This window comes from Thunnus albacares, chromosome 15, assembly GCF_914725855.1.
Source record: "Thunnus albacares chromosome 15, fThuAlb1.1, whole genome shotgun sequence".
Taxonomy (NCBI): domain Eukaryota; kingdom Metazoa; phylum Chordata; class Actinopteri; order Scombriformes; family Scombridae; genus Thunnus; species Thunnus albacares.
Genome location: NC_058120.1, coordinates 6,666,808 through 6,687,606, shown reverse-complemented (window position 1 = coordinate 6,687,606; position 20,799 = coordinate 6,666,808). Strand labels below are relative to the sequence as shown.

The following is a 20,799-nucleotide window of genomic DNA, read 5'->3' as shown; positions in this document are numbered from 1 at the left end:
TTTTGTTGAGACAGAGAAAAATATGTGTATATGAGTGTATCAGAAGACCCAGTGAGATAAATGGGTAGAAAACAATGTTTAAGATATTGCTGTGTATAATATATGCAGTGTAATAAAATTTTAATGTACTGTACAATACAACAAGCGCTTGCATTCTTATTTTTGCCCTACAGTAATAACTGGTGTTCATGGAGTGTTTTCCAAAGGATTCTCTTTTAAAAAAAAAAGTGCATCTTGATCTCATAACCAGGTACTGAAGCACCTGGACAGAGCTACAGAAGTACTCAGTTCATGCTCAACATTATGAACAACTGGTTTAATGTTTCACAAATGAAATAATAATATAGTGTCAATTTGGCACCCATGGGAGCCAGGAGTAACCTCTTGGGTTTTTTTTCCCCTGTCAGTGTTGTTTGCATTGTTGTGTCAGATTGATCTGAGATAATGAAGGAAAAAAATACCAGATCAAAAACTATCTTTTGAAGATAAAAAATCAGGAGTCAGAGGTCCAAGCAGCAAAGTGTTCTTTAATGCCGGCACTAAAGGAGAGAAAATTAGTGCAAATATGATGAACCAAATCGCTCCGAAGGTTTTTTCCTTCAGGGCGTAGTTTTTATACCCTTGGGTCGGCATAGGTCATGCCTATCATCCACCCTCCTTAATTTTTGGCCAATTATTCTGTTATCTTTATCTCCGTCACTCGTTGTTGGTCAAGACTCTTCAAGAAAGGTTTTGAGCTGTTGTGCATATGTACTGGCATATTCAATTCTACCTGGTTATGTCCAATTTTTTTAATGTAAGTATTGGGGATCATTTTACACCATTATAGCCAAGTTGTCTTCTGGCCTTTATTTTTTATGAGTTATTCTAGTCATTTTACACCCTTATTTCTTGATCTCCTCCAGAGAGTATTTTTTTAAAAAGGTGAAGACTTTAATGCAGACCCAAGCAAAGTGACATGTAATACAAACACACTCAAATTTCTCCAGTGTATGATTATGATTCTTTTACCGTGCTTCTATACGTACATTGTGATTAAATGTGGTTCATGAGATTACAAATACATCAGTATAAATTTTATCACACTAGCCCTTATTGCTTGTAAACTTATAAAATCAATCTGCATAGCTTAATATTGTCTTTAAGCACACCAATGACATTTAATGAAAATACACTACAGCATTCTGTATCTCTGACGCGTTAAAATCAACTATTTTTTTTCCCTGATAATGCAACATTGTGAACAACAAATCCATGTTGAAATCATGAAAATTAACAAAATAAACCTCACTGTCAAAAAAGCCATTTTCTTACCATCTGTGTATACATGTCTTCAGCACCAAAAAGTGGCTGATGAGGCTAATTATCAGCTAATTGTACTCAGTTTCTAATGGCAGTATGCAGTAAATGGTCGCCCTTTGTGTGCGTGTTTTTAAACTACTTTCCTAATTAAACATGATGTGCTTGATGGTGTTATTAATGACTCCTGATGAAACTTGAAAGCTCAGCATTCTCGTTGCCCTTTAGCTTCCCTTTTTATAAGTCACATTAACATAAAAAGCTAATATTTCTCTGCATAATATGACCTCCTCTTTCTGTCTCTGCTTTTTTGGGATTTTATTTGTTTAATTTTCAGATACATTTTTAACACACATGAATATAACCATAATTACGATCATATAACATCAAACAGGAGTTTAACATTACAACGTTTATTGGGGACCCACTCAAATGATCACCTGTGGGTCCCGGGGGACTCGCTACATTGAAAACCTATCAACATCACTGCCCTGTATTTCCTTTCCTGTGTCTCGCCTGAAAAGCTTTATCAAAGAATGTTGACTAATGTGCAGAAAATAGCAGGCTTAGAGAGGGAGAATGTATTAGTGTCTGAAAAATAATGCCGCTGCCTCCTTTCTCTGGAAAACTGGCATAAAAGGCAGCGAGAACAGTGTTGTGGCAGTGATGGCCGATGCTATAAGAAGTCTCATTTACATTTGAAACAGAAAAATAGCAAAGAATGCTACTGGGGAGCCGGAGGAAGACAGAGACAGAGAGTATGTCAAGAAAAGAAAATGTACTCCCTTAGATTCTCTCTTAGCCACTGTGACTGAGCAGTCACCCACAATGCACGACTTCCCCCCTTTTCTTTCCTTTGGCAGGGATGAAAACATTTTTCTTCTTAGCATTCATTGCTCTTTTTAATACAGTTCTAATGACTAATAAGTGCTCAATTCACAGATTGCATGGTGACAAAGTAAACTGTATTACAATAAAGTTGACAATGAACTTCGAAGCAAAACATGCAAGGGATTCAGATTTTGCAAAACAGCATCTTGATACAATGGAGGAGTGTGGTATCCTTTGAATTAACAGGTCAGTGTTTCCTCTGGATGAGTTTAGCATATATTGCTAATATATACAATCTCAAAAAACAAAACAAAACATGAGTATTATAACGATAGCTTTACATATGTAAATCCAAAAATATCAAAGACCTGAAATGCAAAAGGCAAAGAAATCACATTTGGATCCAAATAAAAAATTCCAGGCTTCTCAACTCCCACCAGGCAGCTTCCTACATGCAGGTTGAATGGATTGCTGTCTCTGCTGTATGATAAAAGTAAAATCTGTTGTTTCAAAGTTACAAAACACTACATCCAGCTATTTCACCTTAAACCAGAGAGGAACCTTCTCATCAAGAGTTCTAAGCTTTGGTTTTGGTTGTAATGGAAATCTGTGGAGCCTCAGATCACAACAGCACATGTCGACCAGCACACCACATACCATATGGCACATTATTGCTCTTTCTCTGTCCTTGAGACATGTACATGTACACCGCTGGCTAAAAAGCAGAAAATCAAAGTTCTAAACTGCCTTTTGTCCAAACGATCTACTGGCAACGCTCCCAGATCTAGAGCCACGAGGTTCTCATCAGCCCTGGCCCTCCGGCGACCACCGTCCGAGAGCTGGAGGTCAGCTCTGGTGAACGCTAAGTGGAGGAGTTGTAAAGGCCTGCCAGGGATGAATGCACCGCTTTGCCAATGAGAAGGGCTGGAGGTGACACGCTCCTCTCACTCTCATTTAGCTTCACTTATTGAAGGACGCACAAAACATGGTTGTAAGAGATCCTCTGTGGAGTGGATGTATCATAACTATGGTTTTAAAATAAAATACAGTGGCGCTGGGATTATTGCATTAAAAATAGGATGTTACAATTAAATTAGGTGATCCTGTGGGATGATTACAGTAGTTTGTACACAAAACAAATGAGTTGTACAGCTACAGTGAGTTAACAGTAAAGAAGATACCTAATTATTTTTATATTGCTTTTTTCATTTGTTTTTGAAGCTACTGGCTGTACGTGAGCTCAGATAAAGTCAAATAGCTTTAGAGGAAAAACTGCTTGAAATTGAAAAAATGTTGTTTTTTTTGTACCAATGTAGCTCATATTACTTCAAAAGCCTATTCATCCAACAAACTCAAAATGAAAGGACTCTGCCCCTCTGCCTACTTTAACCATTAACAGATGCAACGTGAGCCTGAGCAGTATGACACTGTGGTTATTTTTATTACAAGAGCACCAAAATGCAATTTCCGATTTAAAGGACATCTTGACTGAATAACCGAACAGTGAAACTCACCTTGTTTGCACTCATATAAGTATACAGTATGTTGCTGTACACTAATCGTAGTCATGACCCTCTGTTTATCATATTATAACAGACAGGACATGAGAACAATGAGAGGTAGAAGCACCTCTTTTCATTCTATGAACACAGTTCATATTGATTTCTTTATTCTAATTTAAAGCAAAGTAATGCAGCAGTTGGAAATTATTCAACTTGCTAAGTGTATCCACTGCTAATACACTGACGCATCTGTCATTGTTGAGGTTGCTTTTTATTACATTTATGGGATTGTGAATTGAATAATTACGTTAGAGGCAAGAATAATCCTTTTTACTTACAGGGTTTAATTTGACAGAAAAATATAGTAGTGCTTTTGTCTCCAGCCAGCTGTCTCCAGTGTGTGGGACAACTTTTATCATGACTACGACTGTTAGAATGAAATATCCGTACTGTCCATGCACATACAGTACAGACTGTATCAAACTGCCATTGCTGTTACTGTGGTAACAACAATAGCAGTTTAATACTTCAGCAAACACTCTTTGAACAGCTGCTTTGTCAGAAATACAACAGAGAAGCGACTGATGTACCTGTTTACAGCGCAGCCAAACAAACTCACTCTCCAATAATATCTCACATAACAGCAGGAAACAATAAAGTTGGTTACCTTGCAGAAGAGCTGCAAGGCCCTGCAATTCTTCATCCAACAACTCACTGTGGCTGATCCTTCTTGTTCTATTACTCCCTTAGTGGCAATAAGATGGTCCAAATGCATTATAACAACTTAACACTGAGGTGTTATCAATTAGATACAATTTCTCTGGATTACATGCATGCATTGTTTTCTTGTGAACCCCTTGTTCATGTGAAAGCAATCTAAATCCAGCACGGGAACTACAGGTAAAAACTAACCTTCATAAAAGAGATACACGAATGATTATTGCAGAAAAAAATGCCTACCATAAATAACATCAAAAATGGGATGCTAATCTCGATTTAACAGATTTTATAATGCATACCGCACTACAAAGCAAACCTGCTCCGTTTCTTTTTAAGCTCTAGTGACACCCCAGTGATTCTCTCTCCCATACATTAGGCCTGTACTTACTTTAATGTGCAAGCTTATGTAGGAGAAAATGGGCAGTGCAGCTAATATTACATTATATATCACTTGCCATAATGATCCTATTGTATGTCAAAATTTACCATTAACACTTGCCTCCTTTGATGCTTCCTTCCCCCGCATTACACAAGCTCTGCATCAGTTTTAAGATAATACTGCTCTAATGCAGCGCTATAAATGACATCCAACGCTTTCCACACTAACGCATGACTGCATTTTGTCACACTGGGCGGTTCTGATACCTATGCTCATTGCATTAAGCATTACGTTACAGCACTTTGGTGCATAGAGCATTAATGTAAAGTAAATTATTGCGTATAGTACACAAAATATGTACTGTATATTATCCTGTGTGTGCGTGATGGATGAGCTGTGAAGTAATATTAGAAGAATACATAAATTAGAGGAGAGACAGAGTCCTGTGATGAGCTAGAGCTGTGGTGTAATGCAGCCACTAAGAAAACAAAACTGCCTTCATAAGTCACAAACACACAACTCACATGGACACACAACACTGTGAATACATGAAGTCAGAGACACACACACACACACACGCCTCTCTGTCAGTGCTGACTGAGACACTTGAGGTTGTGACTTTCACTGTGAGAGCCGACACTGTTTGATGAGTCAGCTCTTTTGTTGTCTGTGTTCAGAGGTCCTAAATATTGTCCCCTTAGGTAGTTATCCACTGTATGATAAAATGTGAGGCAGAGGTATGATGGAAAGTGTCATAAAAAAGCTAACCCTAAAATTCAGCTACACTATACATAGTGAGAAGACAGATTTTCAGAACTATGCTGGAACTTGAAACAATAACATCTGAGATATGGTTTGTTCTCTTAAAAGCAAGGTTGAAATGACTGAATCATTAATATGTTTAATGGACCAAACTTGAGTTGAGTTGAGTCACTATCACCAAGCTCTCAAAGTGACATTCTTCCACAGATTGCTTTATGTTTTATGTTTTGAAAGAAGAACAGAGCAGTCGAGTATCCGGTACGAGTTCAGAAAGATACTACCTGTGCACTGGTTTACAACCTTGAGCTGTCTGAACTACTTTTGTCATTTTGAAAACTGGTCTAGTCTGGGTTTTTTGCAATTTTCACTTCACTCACTGTCACTATTTTTACTTTTCAACGGGAGTCAATAAATCATGACCACTGTTTCAGAGCACTCTGAATGGACTCTCACACATTTTTTGTGTTTGGACACTTCTATCAGATGTGTAGCAATATTAATGCCATGCAGGCAGTGGAGCATCTTTCAATGATTTCAAAGCAATGGCTGCAGTGGAGTTTGGATGCTTGTTTTCGAATTTGGTAAAAAGACAAACATAAAGTTGTTCAAGGTGTAACAACTACAGTTTTTTACTAAATCATCTACTAATTTTGCCAATATAATCATAAATTCAGCAAAAGTGTGTGGGTGGCCTCTTAATAATGTCAGTGACTTTCTACTGCAATGGGAACATACTTGTAACACAGGTCTTTTTTTGTTTTATTTAGACATGGCTGCTCTTTTTAAAACACACTTTAAACTAAAAAATAATAATAGTGAAGGCATGCAGACCTACAGCAGAGTCTTCTGATTTTGCAATGATTTTTGCAACAATTCACTTCCTGTTTGGAATGAAGCCTAATAATCCACTTTCAACTTAGAAGAACTTATTAAATGACTGATGTGTACGCGGATGTTTTATTTCCCGCTTGGCTAACACTTGTGCTTTGACTATTCAATTGGGCGAACATGCCAAAACATAGCATTAAAATTCAAAAGACAAGGGTCACAGGTTGGCAATTAGTACACTGACTGCCTCTTGCAATGTCCACGGGTGGCTCTTCTTGCTTTTGTTTTTGCCTTCTCTTTTATGATATGAATGTCCTCCTGTTGGAACAGAGATGTGGGGAGTTTGGCTGAGCGAGTCTCCAAATGGCAGAGATGGTGTGGGTGGATGACAGCCTCTGACTACAAATGAGAGCACACAAACGAACGGTCTAATCCGTCACACATGTAATGAGAGCGTCCCTGCTATGCTCCCTTAAGAAGACACCAGCATGCGTGTTCGCATGAACACACGCACATACACACACACACACACACACACACACACACACACACACACACACACACACACACACACGCACGACAACGATAACATACTCCCACACACAGACAGCAACAGAGACAGGGGAGATGCATAAAGCATGACATTCATATGATTCCAATGCCCTTAAGAGATTACACAAACAAGCAGCATGAAACATGTCCATAGCAGCGGGCGGAGAGTTGCTCTTTGTATTCAGACTTCCTACACACTGACAACTAAAGCACCGCTATGCTAATAAAAGGCAACAGGCACATATGGATTCAAACACTCATATTTAATATTTAGAAACTTTTTGAAGGGAGTATTTTCAAGGCCTCCGTCACCCTATTTCTCTCAGTGTTAAACAGATCTCAGTGCAGCCTCCAATGAAAAGCCACGATGAGAAGTGCACAGACCTGGTGTTAATTAAGGATTAGTCACAGAGGAAGGTTATATGAATACAGGTATTGCTCATTGGTAGCCAGCTGCTGCAAAAGCAAATGGCCTGTGTTTTAAACAGCCTATCTCGCCCTTCTTTCCCAGCCAGCTCTCTCCGTCTTACAAAATCTCCATATAAAAAGGCTTTCAATGAGGGTGACATCATTTGATTCTGCTGTTATCTCTGCCTCTAATGCAGTGGTCGCAAACCTGTCAATTGCGATGGTACATCTTTGTGACTCTCCCCGTAGCTCCCGAAAATAACAGAAGAATAAATACACAAATGCATTAGGCCTGATTAATGTTCCGTTTTGCAAGCTCCTCTCTCTCTCTCTTCCCGATCCAGCTGTTGTATATCTTTCAGCGCAGCAGGTGCTGCATTAAAGTGACCAATGAGATAAGAGAAGAGTACCAGTACATTAACTGTCACTAACATCAATATATGGCGCTCATTACGGTACGTTAACTGTCGCAAACGTCATTATGTGGCACTCGCTGGTGACATCCTGCGAGATAGCTAGCTAGCATGGCGGAGGCTCCACAAAAGAAGGCGAAAATGTACAATTTCCATCCAGAATGGGAAGAGGAATTTCTTTTTACCTTGGTGAAAGACAAGTGTGTATGGTTGTTGTGCTACCAAACACAAGCTGTCAAAAAGCTGTCAAACTGTCTAAAAGAAGAAATCTGGAGCAGCAACACAATACCAACCACCAGAAATTCAAACACAGCTACCCCCCAAAGAGCGCAATCCGTGCAAGGAAGGTTGACGAGCTGAAATCGGGGTTGAAGGCCCAACAATCGCTTTCCACAAAACCTGCTTCTCAAAATAAGGCAGCATCATTTCGTGTGAGTCATCTTTTGGCTAAACACAAGAAGCCTTTTAACAGATGGCGATTTATTCAAGGAGGCAATGGTCATTATCGCACAGGCTGTTTCCCACGACTTCCAAAACAAAGACGACATCAAAACTGCACTCTGTGGTGTAGCGCTTGACTCTGCAACAGTGACAAGGAGGGTCGAGTCACTGTCAGAGGATGTGGATTGACAAGTGTTAAAGGACTCATCATTCCGTGTATATTTTTCACCACAGTTCGATGAATCCCTGGATGTAAGGACACAGCTCAGCTTGTTGTGTTTGTCAGAACGGCTTCTCAGGATTCTACAACACAGGAGGACTTCTTCACTCTTGCAGTCAAAGGAGAGAACGAGATGTCCGGCAGTTGAGACGCGGCAAAGTGCTGCAGTGATTTGTTGACTTCCTGCCTGAGATAAAGATTTTTCTGTCGAAAAGGAACGAGCAGCACAAAGAACTGTCAGATGATGCGTGGCTACTGGACCTGGGGTTTCTGACAGACCTTAAACTGAATGCATTCAACAACAAGCTCCGATACCTGCCCCACATGATAAGAGCAGTGAAGGTGTTCAAGGCCAAGCTCGGTGTTTGGACCACACATCTAAAGAACGGGATGCTGACACACTTTCCCAACCTGGAGAAAATGTCACAGGCCATCAAAGAAAAGGATGCTTTTCACCCTGAGCAGTACTGTGCTCACCTGGACAGAGTGGCAACAGAGTTCAGTCGGCGTTTTGAAGAGTTAGACCTCATGGAAGATATTGCTGCATTTGTCTCAAACCCATTCCTGCCCATTGATATAGAACAGATACCAGCCGAATGCCAGCCGGTATTTGCTTTGCAAAGTGGAAGTTGACATGGAAATGGTTGATTTGCAAAATGACATAGAGCTGAAAACCAGATCAATGGACAGTGACTTTTAGAAAGAGTTTCCTCTCCTCACTGCATGTGCACTAAGAGTGAGTGCCTACTTTGGATCCACTTACCTCTGTGAAATGGTGTTTTCACAGATGAAAATAATCGAATCAAAGTACAGGAGCCACCTTACTGACAGACACCTCACAGACTGTCCCAGACTGACTGACTGTAGCTACAAGCCAAACTACAAAGCTCTCACAGACAGTATTCAGTCACAGCCGTCACACCGACTTGAGTGAGTAACATGACAGTCTGCGACAGCTTTGCCTTCCGATGACATTGTGAAAAGTGATGCTGCATAAGACGGGACATAGAACTGCACTTAGCTTAAGTGCATTGACTGAGAATTTTTCTAGCACACATTACAGTTGTACTCTCTAAAACACTAACGGTAAATGTAGTAACTCTGGACTGGATAAGCATTAACAGTTCAAAATGGAACTTCATAAGATGTGCTGACTACAAGTGTGTTGATATTTTTTTTCTTTGTTGTCTACTAATCATAATGAAACTTAGAATTGAAGGTATGACATATTGTAAAATTCTTAAAGCAAGACAGCTATGGTCTCTTTGATATGCTAGTTACAGTGTTTCCTTGGTTGCGTCAATGTGAAAGCTTGACTAAAGCATTTCATGTAATTCAAATACAATTAGCACAATAAAAAGCCTTGAGTTGGAAGTACATTCTGGGTTGGTTTATCTCTCAATGCTTCAATAGGTAGATCTTGGCTTTCACCAAGGCTGACGACAGGGATCTTGTGCTTAAAAAGGTTGGTGACCACTGCTCTACTGGGACATATTTACACAGGTTTGGGAACAGAATATTCACAATGAAGCTTTTGGCTGGCACGCAAGTATGCACGTGTACATGACTCCACCGAAATCCCACAAAGCTGGTAGAAGGTGTTACAGGAAAAGTTACAGGTGGAGAGCCACGAGCACCATGCACTGGTAGATGGGCCACATCTACTTCATGGAAGCTTATTTTCCTTTTTGTAGTTCAAATCACTTTGTTCTTGGAAAAACTGTACATGTATAAAACACATGCTTACCCTGTGATGCGTGGCAGCGTGTCAGTGGAGAAGAGGGCGAGCGGCGGTTTGTCCCGCTCTATCAGCCATATGGTGTACTGCCCACTCTGCTTGGGGTGGAGGAACACGGCCATGTCCAGACTGCAGGGGACTTGGCCACCCCACAGCCAAGGACTCAACACCCAAGGGCCCCCAAAGGCTGAACTGTTCACCCAGAGGAACTGACCTGAGGAAAAGAGAAACACAAAAGCACTGTAGAACACAAAACAGTACCACAAACCAGGTGTAATTATAAGAAACAGACACTTAGGTTAGAGACGTATTCATCTTGTTAAAAGTGGACCAGTGGTGGAAAGAAAATGTTCAGAATTGATAATCTCATGAATGTGATATTACAGTATGTACAGAAGCCGGATGGGCAATGGGTTATGATTTTAAATAGTTTTGAGGCAATGGCTAAGAGGGGTACTTGATGAAAATGTATGAAATAAAGCTGCTTTGAAAAAGAGCAGTCAATGACATCCCTTTAACAAAAAAAGAATAAAAAAAAGAAAAGAGGTAGTGGGTGAAAAATCAAAGCACAGTTTTTTTTTCTAGCTTTGATATGAAGTCCCATTTCACTTTCAAACCTATTGCGTTCATTCAAGCAGGAAGTTCATCAGAAGCTGAAAGTTGTGTGTGTGTGTGTGTGTGGGGGGGGGGGGGGGTGGGGGGGTGGGAAGGGAGCACAAAGAATCTCAACTTGAAAGGAGGAAAATCCATTTTTAATGCGCTCTGTTAAGAAAAGTGTACTGTTGATGAGGAGAAGCTAAAAAAAATGCAAAGCAAAAATCTTACAGAATAAATGATTTTTTATTATTCTCAGGGAGCGTTGGAGGTGAGCTGGTCCTGCCATTCCTGATTATTTTGTTTGTCACAGTGCGGGTCATGAGATGTGCTTGCTGCTGTGGTTACAGTTACAGAAATAAATCTGGGAATAGCTTTTAATGTGGGCTTGATATATTTGTTTCCTTTCATTTTTTAGTTCGTTTCCATTTCCAGACTACACTGTGGTCTCGGGGTAATGGTAAAACCAGCTTCCCGAGGGTCAGATTGTATTGAAGTGTACTTCTCTAACTGGGACACTCAAGTCCCCTTGTGTATGTCAGCTGTTGTACTCGAACAGCCTTTTGCCATTAGTTGTATATGCAGTTTGTATATTGGTGCTCAGAAAGATGAAGGATGGTAAAATACTTATAAGGCCATACAAACTTCTGATGTTTGTGGCAACATCACTGAAACTCTTTTTGAATATAATGCAGTCTTAAACAACATGGATCAGAGTCAGTAAATATTGTAGATGTATATGTGTATCCATATACAGTATAATATAATTAATTGTGCATACAGCAGCCTGTTTGCATGTATCAAGTAGAATTTGATTTCAACAAGGGACATTATCATCCACCGACTGAATCCAAATCCTTTCAAACACCGTACTGAATCTTTTCAGGTTTACCTTTCAACATTTGCAAGTAACTGAAGGCTGCGAAAGCACCAAAAAATCCTGCACTGAACATTTCTTTATGAAGTCTGAAGACTAAAACGTTGTTAATGAAATACAAGTGATGGACAGTTCTGTTGGTCCTTTCTCAGTCACAGTTTATGATCAGACGCACCTGCTCACAAGCTTTTCTAGAGTGTGAGAAGTTTCTATGTTACCTGAAGCAACTAAAGGCTAAAACAACTAGAGTCTAATCATTTGTTGGCTGAGAAGCAGAAACACTATAGTTTTAGTGGCGGCCTAATTCATGTTCACAACCTGTACCTACAACCTGAAAACGAGATGAGCAGCATAATATATAAAATGTTCATTAAATCTATCTGACACATTCAATTAGCTGTAACCTTCACCAGCTACTTATTCTAAATCCTGAAGGCCCTGACTCACAACTATGACGCTGATCCAATTCAAACCTTAATATGATATGAATCAAAGTGGGAGATTCTTAAATTGACATGAGGTGATCAGCTGATCATTTCTCTAGAGAAGAAGATCCACTCCGTAGGTCATTGCTAAAATACAGAAGTACACACAGTCCAGCTGTGGTCATACAGCAGTGTGACAGAGTGATATGTCTTCTCACTCACAAACAATCCCTGTCTGAAAACAGACACCAGCTGCAAAAAGCAAATTAACCAGAGAACAGACTAACTTCTAATTTTCATTCTACTTGCTACACAGAATTAACGTTCATCAGCTACAGCTGATCTAATCTGCTGCTGGTGATGTTTGTCAATTTAACCAGAGACACTGACAGTGGCCTTCTAATAAGAAGCCTACTACCAACATTTTTCCATTGCTCTTTGCTAATAAAAAAGATTGAGGAAAGAGAAAAGGTTGGAGTATTTTGCTGACCAGATATAAAATGGAACAAACCATTGAAACCCATCCCTGTTATTTCCTAGGTCAACCGTCTTGTAGGTCTAAAATGTTTGAATATCTGAAAGGCCAACGATGACAACAGTTATTTCCGGCATTCAATTTGAGGACTTTATTATAAACATGAGCAGAAGGACCTCAAATCATTAGTCTGTGTCTGTACTTACGCCGATGTAGAAATGTTACGCCTTCCTTTTATCCCTCCCCAACATCCGATGCTTTCCTCCCCTCCCTTATCCCCTGAAGTTGCTGAAAAACGGGTGAATTTGGAGGCCTTGAAATTGGAGTGCTCCAGTTAAGCCTCATTTGCTCTCCTTTCCACATTTGCATGCTCCTTACACAGAGGGTCCAGACAATTTGGCAAGGACAGTCCGAGTGCTTACAACAAGTTTGCAGGCGACGTGGACTGCACACACACACGCGCGCACACTCTACACGCCCAGCAGCGATTTGATAGAAAGGTTTTAATACTCAGCCTGGAAGGGCTTTGGGCCTGAAGGCAGAAACCTATTAACTCTTGTTTCCCAGTCTGAATACGATGAAGAAATACCTGCTCGGGAGCAATTATCGACAGGGTACAAATTATAACCGTAAACTGCAAAGGAAAGACTGCAATTCCATTAGTAGATTTCTGCCTCAGCTTCACCTGTGAATACTGCTGCCTAACAGAGCTTGATGCCCTCATTTACTGCATCACAAGGCCTGCTTCCACCAACTGTCTGCCCCAATCTGCGTAGTGCAACATGATCATTGATGGGCTTTTAAGTAGTATTGAAAGAGATGATCATTCATAGCTTATATTAAAACCTGCACTGCATTGAAAAATCATGACACAAGAGATGGAAATCCATGCTGTTAATGAATATTTAAGACCTGCACCTGTATTTTAAGTTAGCTTTTCTTGAGCTTAGCCTTTAATAATGACCTGTGGGGATCTATTGGAAGTATGATGTTGATGATGGAAAAGATTTTCTCCAAAAACAATTACATGACTCTGTTGCTGGAAGGAACATCCAATAACCACTAATCAAGAAGGGTTTTTTTTTTTCCTTTTCTCATTTATTTTTAAACCACACTAGCACTTGTACTCTAGCTGGCCTGTTAATGGACTTTGTTGGAGGCAATTTCTCATTTATCTGTGAAGTTCAGACTTAGCATAATCAACAGTGTTTATAAAACTGCACTCAATTATTGTCCCTCTGAGGAGGAGGAGGAGGCGGACGAGCCCCCAAAAAAAGCAGAACAAGAAACATTTCAATCCGGAGTGATGCTGCATTCTGTATCATTGAATCAAGCTGGTAAACACTTTTCTCGCTTTCTGTGCGGTTACAGATTCAATCAACTGAGGCTCTTGTTGACATAGCATACCAAATCAGGCCAACTGTTGGTGAGAGCAGAATTCCCTCAGATAATAAAGGCCTGAGAGAAGGAGGAAAACAAACCATTCAAATTGTATTCTCTGCCAAATCCTCTTATACAATAGCATAATGCATTTACCCAGGACCGGCACAAGCTTTTTGGGGTCCCAACAATTTGACTGCCTTACATTTTAATTTTCAACCCATTCATTGGCGCAACACAGTGACAACAGCTTCCACTGTGGAAAGATGGTGTGAAAGTATATTCAGCATGCTGACAAAAAGCCTGCTTGTGATAGTGTATTGTTGTTGGTTTCTGCTTTAAAATGATTTATATTCAGTAGGTGATTAAAATGTGAAAACTGGAGTGAAGGAGGATGTGGCAATGATTCAGCTTTTAAGGAGAAAAAGAAGAACTTGTCTACGTTAGGACAATTAGTACACTCCTTATCTGGCAGGTTTAAAATTATTGGGTTTATTCTGGTTAATAATTCGTCCATCAGTGTAACAGTCAACCAATCCAGTCCTTTTGGCACAAAATCATTTGTTGAGGCCAAATACAACTCTCATATAAAAACCATCTGATAGAATATGAAACAATCGATATACTGTTGACAAAAGACATGTATGACAAACCACTTTGCCCTCTTAGAACTGGGTTATTTTCAAACGCAGTGGTCAAACTAATGATACAGACACAGAGGATCAATTTAAAAAAAAAAGCTGAAAAATGTGTTGACATTATCTAAAATCTATCTAAAATTGTCAGGATGTTGTTTCTCAGGTTGCCAATTGCTTTATTCACTAATAGCACTAAAATTGTCCCACCCTGCTGTGAGAATGCTGCACTGTGTTTGCATAGTGTGTTATTAGTACATAGCTAAACCCACTCATGCACTGTGGTTGTGGGGATCTGATGTCACGTCACACTGCAGTCAGGTTGTACCAGAAGAGCAGGTAACATGTTGGGTAAAACTAATCTACTAAACTAAGCTTCACAATGTGTTGCTCTGTCTTCTCCTTCAATCACAGTCCACAGATGTACATCTCTACAGTCTTCATAGGCAAAAGACAGTAGAATGAGTTAAAGTGTTTTTTCACTGCAACACCAATCATCAGATAAGACAGAAGCACAAACAAAATGTGCATAATTACTGAATAATATTAAATCATGTGAAAAAAGAAAACAAGGCTAATCTGAATAACTGAATAACACCTGGCAATGTTCAGCCGTTGCAGCTTTCTCTCAGTTACTAGCTAGATAAGAAGAAGCCAAAACATGATAGAGAGCAGTGCAAAAAAAGCATATTAACCATCTGGAGTGGGGAGTACTGCACACTGCTTTTTTTTTTTTGTTCCATTTTTGATTCATATGAGTGATTTCACAATATTTTACCTGGTGTTTTTTGTTTTACAGATGGACTCTTATGAAAATGAGATACAGGCAGAGAGGGACACGGTGTGCAGGGTCATGGTCTCTGCTTCCCCTTTGTGAATAGCGTGCAGCTAACTGAATAACATCAAAACTGAAAATTGATTAAAAAATTGCACACACTTTTAATATGGCCTCAGTGTCTGTTTCAAATGATAGAAGAGTTAACATGAAGACAGATGATTGGCCTTAATCTACACCCTGTCTTCAGAGAAACTACAAGTTCATGCAAGTTGGAATTTTTGGCTATTCTTTCTCACCATTTAGAATATCTGTGATTGTAAAAGCCACTTGGGGATATACTACCCAGTCCTGCATATTTCTAATTTGGTGGATTAAATGTGTATTTCAGTCTTCAGACACATTTAATTGTACAGTGCTGCATAACTAGAAACCAGAGTTTAGTAACCACCAGAGACATAAACACATTTGTTTCTTCCTCACAGCGTTGCTCTTCTGTCACAGGGACACGTCCCACGGCTGCTGATTTGTCCCAACTTCTGTTTTTCTAATTTTTCATGTATCATTAGAAAATGAGCTGGTATTGTCTCCCATGAAAATTACACACAGACTTGAATGTAAACAGGAGAAAATGCAGCTTCTTTGTTCCAATAAATGTCTTGAGTCTTGAACTCAGTAAAGGATTCATTGTCTATCCGTAACTGTTGTTTGTTTTCTGAGCTCTTTTCACTTTTTCAAGCTAATCTTATAATACTGAAGTTGTAGTGCTTCACCCCTCTCTGACATGTAGGCAGGACTGCACATGACTGCCCCTTTGCCCCTTGATGTCAAGGCATATTTAATGTTTTTCTTTTCTTTGTGAAGGCCTGCTTGTAGCCCTTATCAAGAAGAACATTTAACAATTCATAATAATGTAGCTATGAATCAAATGACCTGGCTGCCCTCACATGATGACCTTTCACCTGAGGTCATTCGTGATGTGACCTAACATAGCTGCAACCCAGGACGCCACAGACAGATGCTCAGAGGGAGAAATAAGTTAATCATTGGGATTTTAATTCACTCTAAAAAGGGGGAACTTCAACTGCTGGTAAGTGGGGTTTGCAGAGGTATTATGTGCGTGTTGTTTGGTGTATTTTACAGTGAGTGTTTATGTTTATTTGTCATGTCAGCTTAGATGCAGGTAACTATGTAGTTTCACTTCAACTACCTTTTATATGTCTTTGCAATTGAAACATTTAATAAGTTTTCTGCCTTGCGCAAAGCGGATAGACACACAAATAGTCTAACAAACTGAATGAAAACATAAACACATACAGATTCTGGATCAGCACTATGGAGCAAACTTATGGCCCTAGTAGATTAGTAGACAGGGTATGAAATGTCACTGTGTGTGTGTGTGTATCTGTATCACATTTTCTTTTATTAATCATGATATTTCATTCTGCAGTGCAAAGATGCCCTCTAAAGAGAGGAGGTTAAAGCAAAAAAAAAAAAAAAAAAAAGAGCTGCTTGAGGCTGCTAAAGGCAGTAGATTCCTGACCAGCTGGGTGACAAAGAACACAACAGGTAAGAATAACACAGTCTTTACACTGCAAAGATATTCAACTATAGACAACAACAATATTAAACACTGTATTGCCATGTATTAGTTCTTTAACGTTTTCTATCATTACTTAGGGTGGGTTTATTATTGATTAGGTGCAAAGGTTGTTAATTAAAGAATAGATTAATGTTGCAATAGCAAATTGTGCCTTGTTCCCAGATGGATAGCGAGTGGAAAGTGATAGACAGATGAGGAGATGGAAGGAGAGAAAGAGGGAGACATTGAACCAACAGAAAGTGTCCAGAGAACTGAAGCTCAGGAGGAGACTGAAAGAGGCCGTTCTCAAACCTACTTGGACTACAACACCCAACTGATCCTGCTCATGTCCTACAATTCAACATAAAGTATGATGAGCAGCAGCAGCAGCAACAACAACTGTACAATGTATCTCATCAGGTAAAACATCGGCTCCTTTTGCTTTGCATCACACTGATGATACTCAACATACCATGAAGTGATTATAATGTGGTAGAAATGCATCACTACAGATATATTGTTTTTAGCAGCATGGCTGATCTGCATAACAGCTGGAGTTCATAGTGCTGTAAGAAGTGATAGAGAGGTAATAAACAAGAAGACAGAAAGCTCTGTTTGCTGGACGGTTTGATGTGTCATCACATTCACTTTATGGATGTTTCTGCTCTTGTTTCAAAATGGTATAAACTTTTTTTTCTGAGAGATGTCAACAGATAAGTGAATGTTTGGATCGCTGCTTGTTTACTCATCATAGCGTCTGCTGTTATAATGACAGGCAATGATTGCAAATATCATTTTCATGATGGGGCTACGCAGACAGGAATATTTAAAATGCTATATGATGACAGTAGAGATCAGACAGCTGAATGTGATTTTGTGCTGCTGAATAAAACTGCTCTGATTTTAAATTGCTTCTAATATTAAGTCTCAATTGTTAACTAAAAGAACACGTTACTGCCAGCAGAACACACACACACACACGCAATAGAGAGCAAATCATAGCCCCCATCTGATTTCATCAGGTGGGGGACAATGATATAGTTCCATGTTACATTCTGTTTGAATATGAGTTGCTATAATTCAACAGGTTATGCTATAAATTATGTTGGTGTCTGGTGTTTTAAAATCTTGCTCCATTTGCCCCTTTTTAACTTTGAGCATGTGCCCCTCTAAAGGTCTCTGCACGGCCCTGCTCTCTGATAATCAGCTTTGATTTAATATGATAAGGTGATTTATGTGGAGATTTCCACAGCCTTCCTACATGATATATTAGCCTACTTAAGCTGGAGTTATTAGGCTGCAGCTTTGTTTGTTGTGCAGTAGTGACTCCCAGGAATCTCAGCCAACTACACCAATCATTCAATGTTCATTTTAGTTATTTTTTAATTCCAAGGCACTCGGCAATATCAGGACCACCGGTTTGACCGATTCACTTTTGTTTTTTTGTTGTGTGCACCTCAACAGCTGGAAGGTCTTATGTTGTTGTGGCCTCGCTGAGCACTGACAAAAAGACCTTGATGTCAACAGCAACGAAGTACAAAAGAGCAGGAGAGTAGAGGGCACAGAGCACCGAGGTTCAGCAGGGCACTCCACTGAAAATAAAAGGATGTGGTTGCTGTGATGTGCTTGACTCAGGAGCCAGTATATAATGAGGACAATCGTCTACCACCCAAACCTACAAACCCGTGCATAATAATAAAATGTCAGCACTCCAAAGAAAACAATATCTATTATTGATTATTCAAAAACAGCTTCTCTTCAAATTAGGGCTTGGAAGAAAATTACTCGTCCAACAAGGATACTGGTATAAAAATAAACACATTTTGCTAAAATGTTTGGACTTCATCACACTCATGAATTCATTAAGTTCCATGGATAAAGATGCAGACGTATAATGACAATGACTGACTGACACTTACAGATGTAATTTCTTAATTAGAAATCTGAATTTCTTCTCAATCAGTGTGTTTACATGCAGCAGATCAGTAACCAGATTGTTCTCCTACTCACAAACTTCATTTGGAAGTGTTGCTTGCTGATTTTAACTGTATTTGAGACGGAACTTTTTTTTATGTGTGTGTAAGAGAAGGTGCAGGACAAGCAGACAGAGCTCTTCCTCACAGCACAAAATGTGTGTGAATTGAACAAACAGTCAAATGCACACCAACTTATTTAGATTTCCTGGAGGCTACTTTGAGTCAGTTTCAGTTTTAGTCTGACTTTGGATGGAATTATGCTAAATATGAAGACGCATCGCAGCGTGTAATTACCTAATCAGCCACTCTCTTCTGTTATTTTCCCCGTGTGAAGTCCTTTGTCAGGCCCATGAATCTTTCTACACTCCTCTCTGTCTAACAGTCTACCTACAGCCTGCGTTCAAACAACTTTATCTCACTCAAGTTTCTGTCAATCCGCACTAATTCTGGCTCCAAACTCTTCAAACATACTGCAACATGACCTGAAGAAACACCACCTTCACCTCACCAACTTTATAACACTACCACTCTTAATTAATATACTCAACAGTACGCTTGTGCATTCTTGTGATTGCTTCTAATTTTTACCATCTGCATATATGGATATTCTCACCAATGTTAATATATACCTGTTGTTTTGACACTATGTAATTAGCCACACTTGTAAAAAGATATTCCTGTTCATTGTTTTGGAATGATTGACGGTGCCATCTTGGCCAGGGGTGTCATTTATAACCGCTGCATACTCACAAAACAGGGTCTGATAGAGGTGCACGTCACTTCCTACACAAAAGTTGTAATCATATAAAAACAAAGTTGACAGGAGAATGTGAGCGCTTGTACATAACCTCTGACCCATGTGTATGAAGACTGGCGATGCAGATGGTGAGATCGTATAATGATCCTCTTACACATTTAATTTCACTTCATATCACGTTAATTATAGATCCGCTGTATCATAAACATTCAAACTCGCAGTGTTATTTGTGCTTGTAGTGAGCTTTAACTATACATGGCACCTTTTAATCTTAAAAAAACATAATCCAACTCAAATCTCAAATCTAAGTCCGCTCAGCATTTCATCAGTGTTGTCTCACCCGGAGTGCAGAGGAGGTCGGTTGTAGAGCAACGCAGCAGCTGCTGAGATGAATGATGTCAGGATGTGACAGGTGGCAGGATTCAGGAAAGTCTGGCTTGACTTTCTCCGATATTAACCCTGAATATACCGATTCTCCCCTCAACCACGTTAACTACTGTAGAAATCCAAGATGACATCAAATAACTTGAAAGAATTGCAGAACAGAGTGCTGATAGATTTTTAATAATGTCTTCTAATACTGTGCATATATCACAAAGTATGATTTTAATTAGTTTCCATATAGTGTTTATGTGTAAAATCACTGCAGTGAACATGACTGTGCTGTTAGACACACAGAGCGCACTGGAGACGCCTCCAGTCACCTCACCAGCACATCCTCACCACCTGCACTCATATATGGACTGTGTAAATTAGAGAAACACCTGTATGCTGGATTTTGGAATAAATACAAATGAAGTGAGTTTATTGTATTTTAGATATTGAGTGTGTGGTGTAAAAACTACTGGTTACACACATAACTTCAAGACTGTCTCTCGACACTGATTGGTCAGGCGTCTCGAGACAGACTGATTGGTCCAACAAGAAGGAACACATGTACATCTATATTCATATATTGAATATATATTGAATGTGGGTGTGCAGAGGGTGGAATATGAGGCTGATCCATGTGTGCACATTTTCACTTGGACTGGTTTTATAAATCAGATTTTTTTTGGCGCACGCCATTTCCAGCTTTTGTGCACATGTACACTTTTAGTACGGATCCTACACACGGTTTTATAAATGAGAGCCAAGGTCAGTATTGTAAAAGTGAAGTTGTTCTAAATACTTTTCTAAATGAAGGGAATATAAATAAATAAATAAATATATACTTGTAAAAAGCAGATT

General features: G+C 39.4%; 1 protein-coding gene across 5 annotated transcripts in view; it reads right to left on the bottom strand.

Annotated features, from left to right (window-relative positions):
* The window catches only part of alk (ALK receptor tyrosine kinase), a 207,665-nt gene that overhangs the window by 119,961 nt on the left and 66,905 nt on the right, over positions 1-20,799 (bottom strand). For all 5 annotated transcript variants that reach the window (XM_044375521.1, XM_044375517.1, XM_044375516.1 and 2 more), the window contains exon 3: positions 10,103-10,307. In XM_044375521.1, coding sequence (XP_044231456.1) covers positions 10,103-10,307 — 205 coding nt within the window. The remainder of the gene's footprint in view (positions 1-10,102; positions 10,308-20,799) is intronic.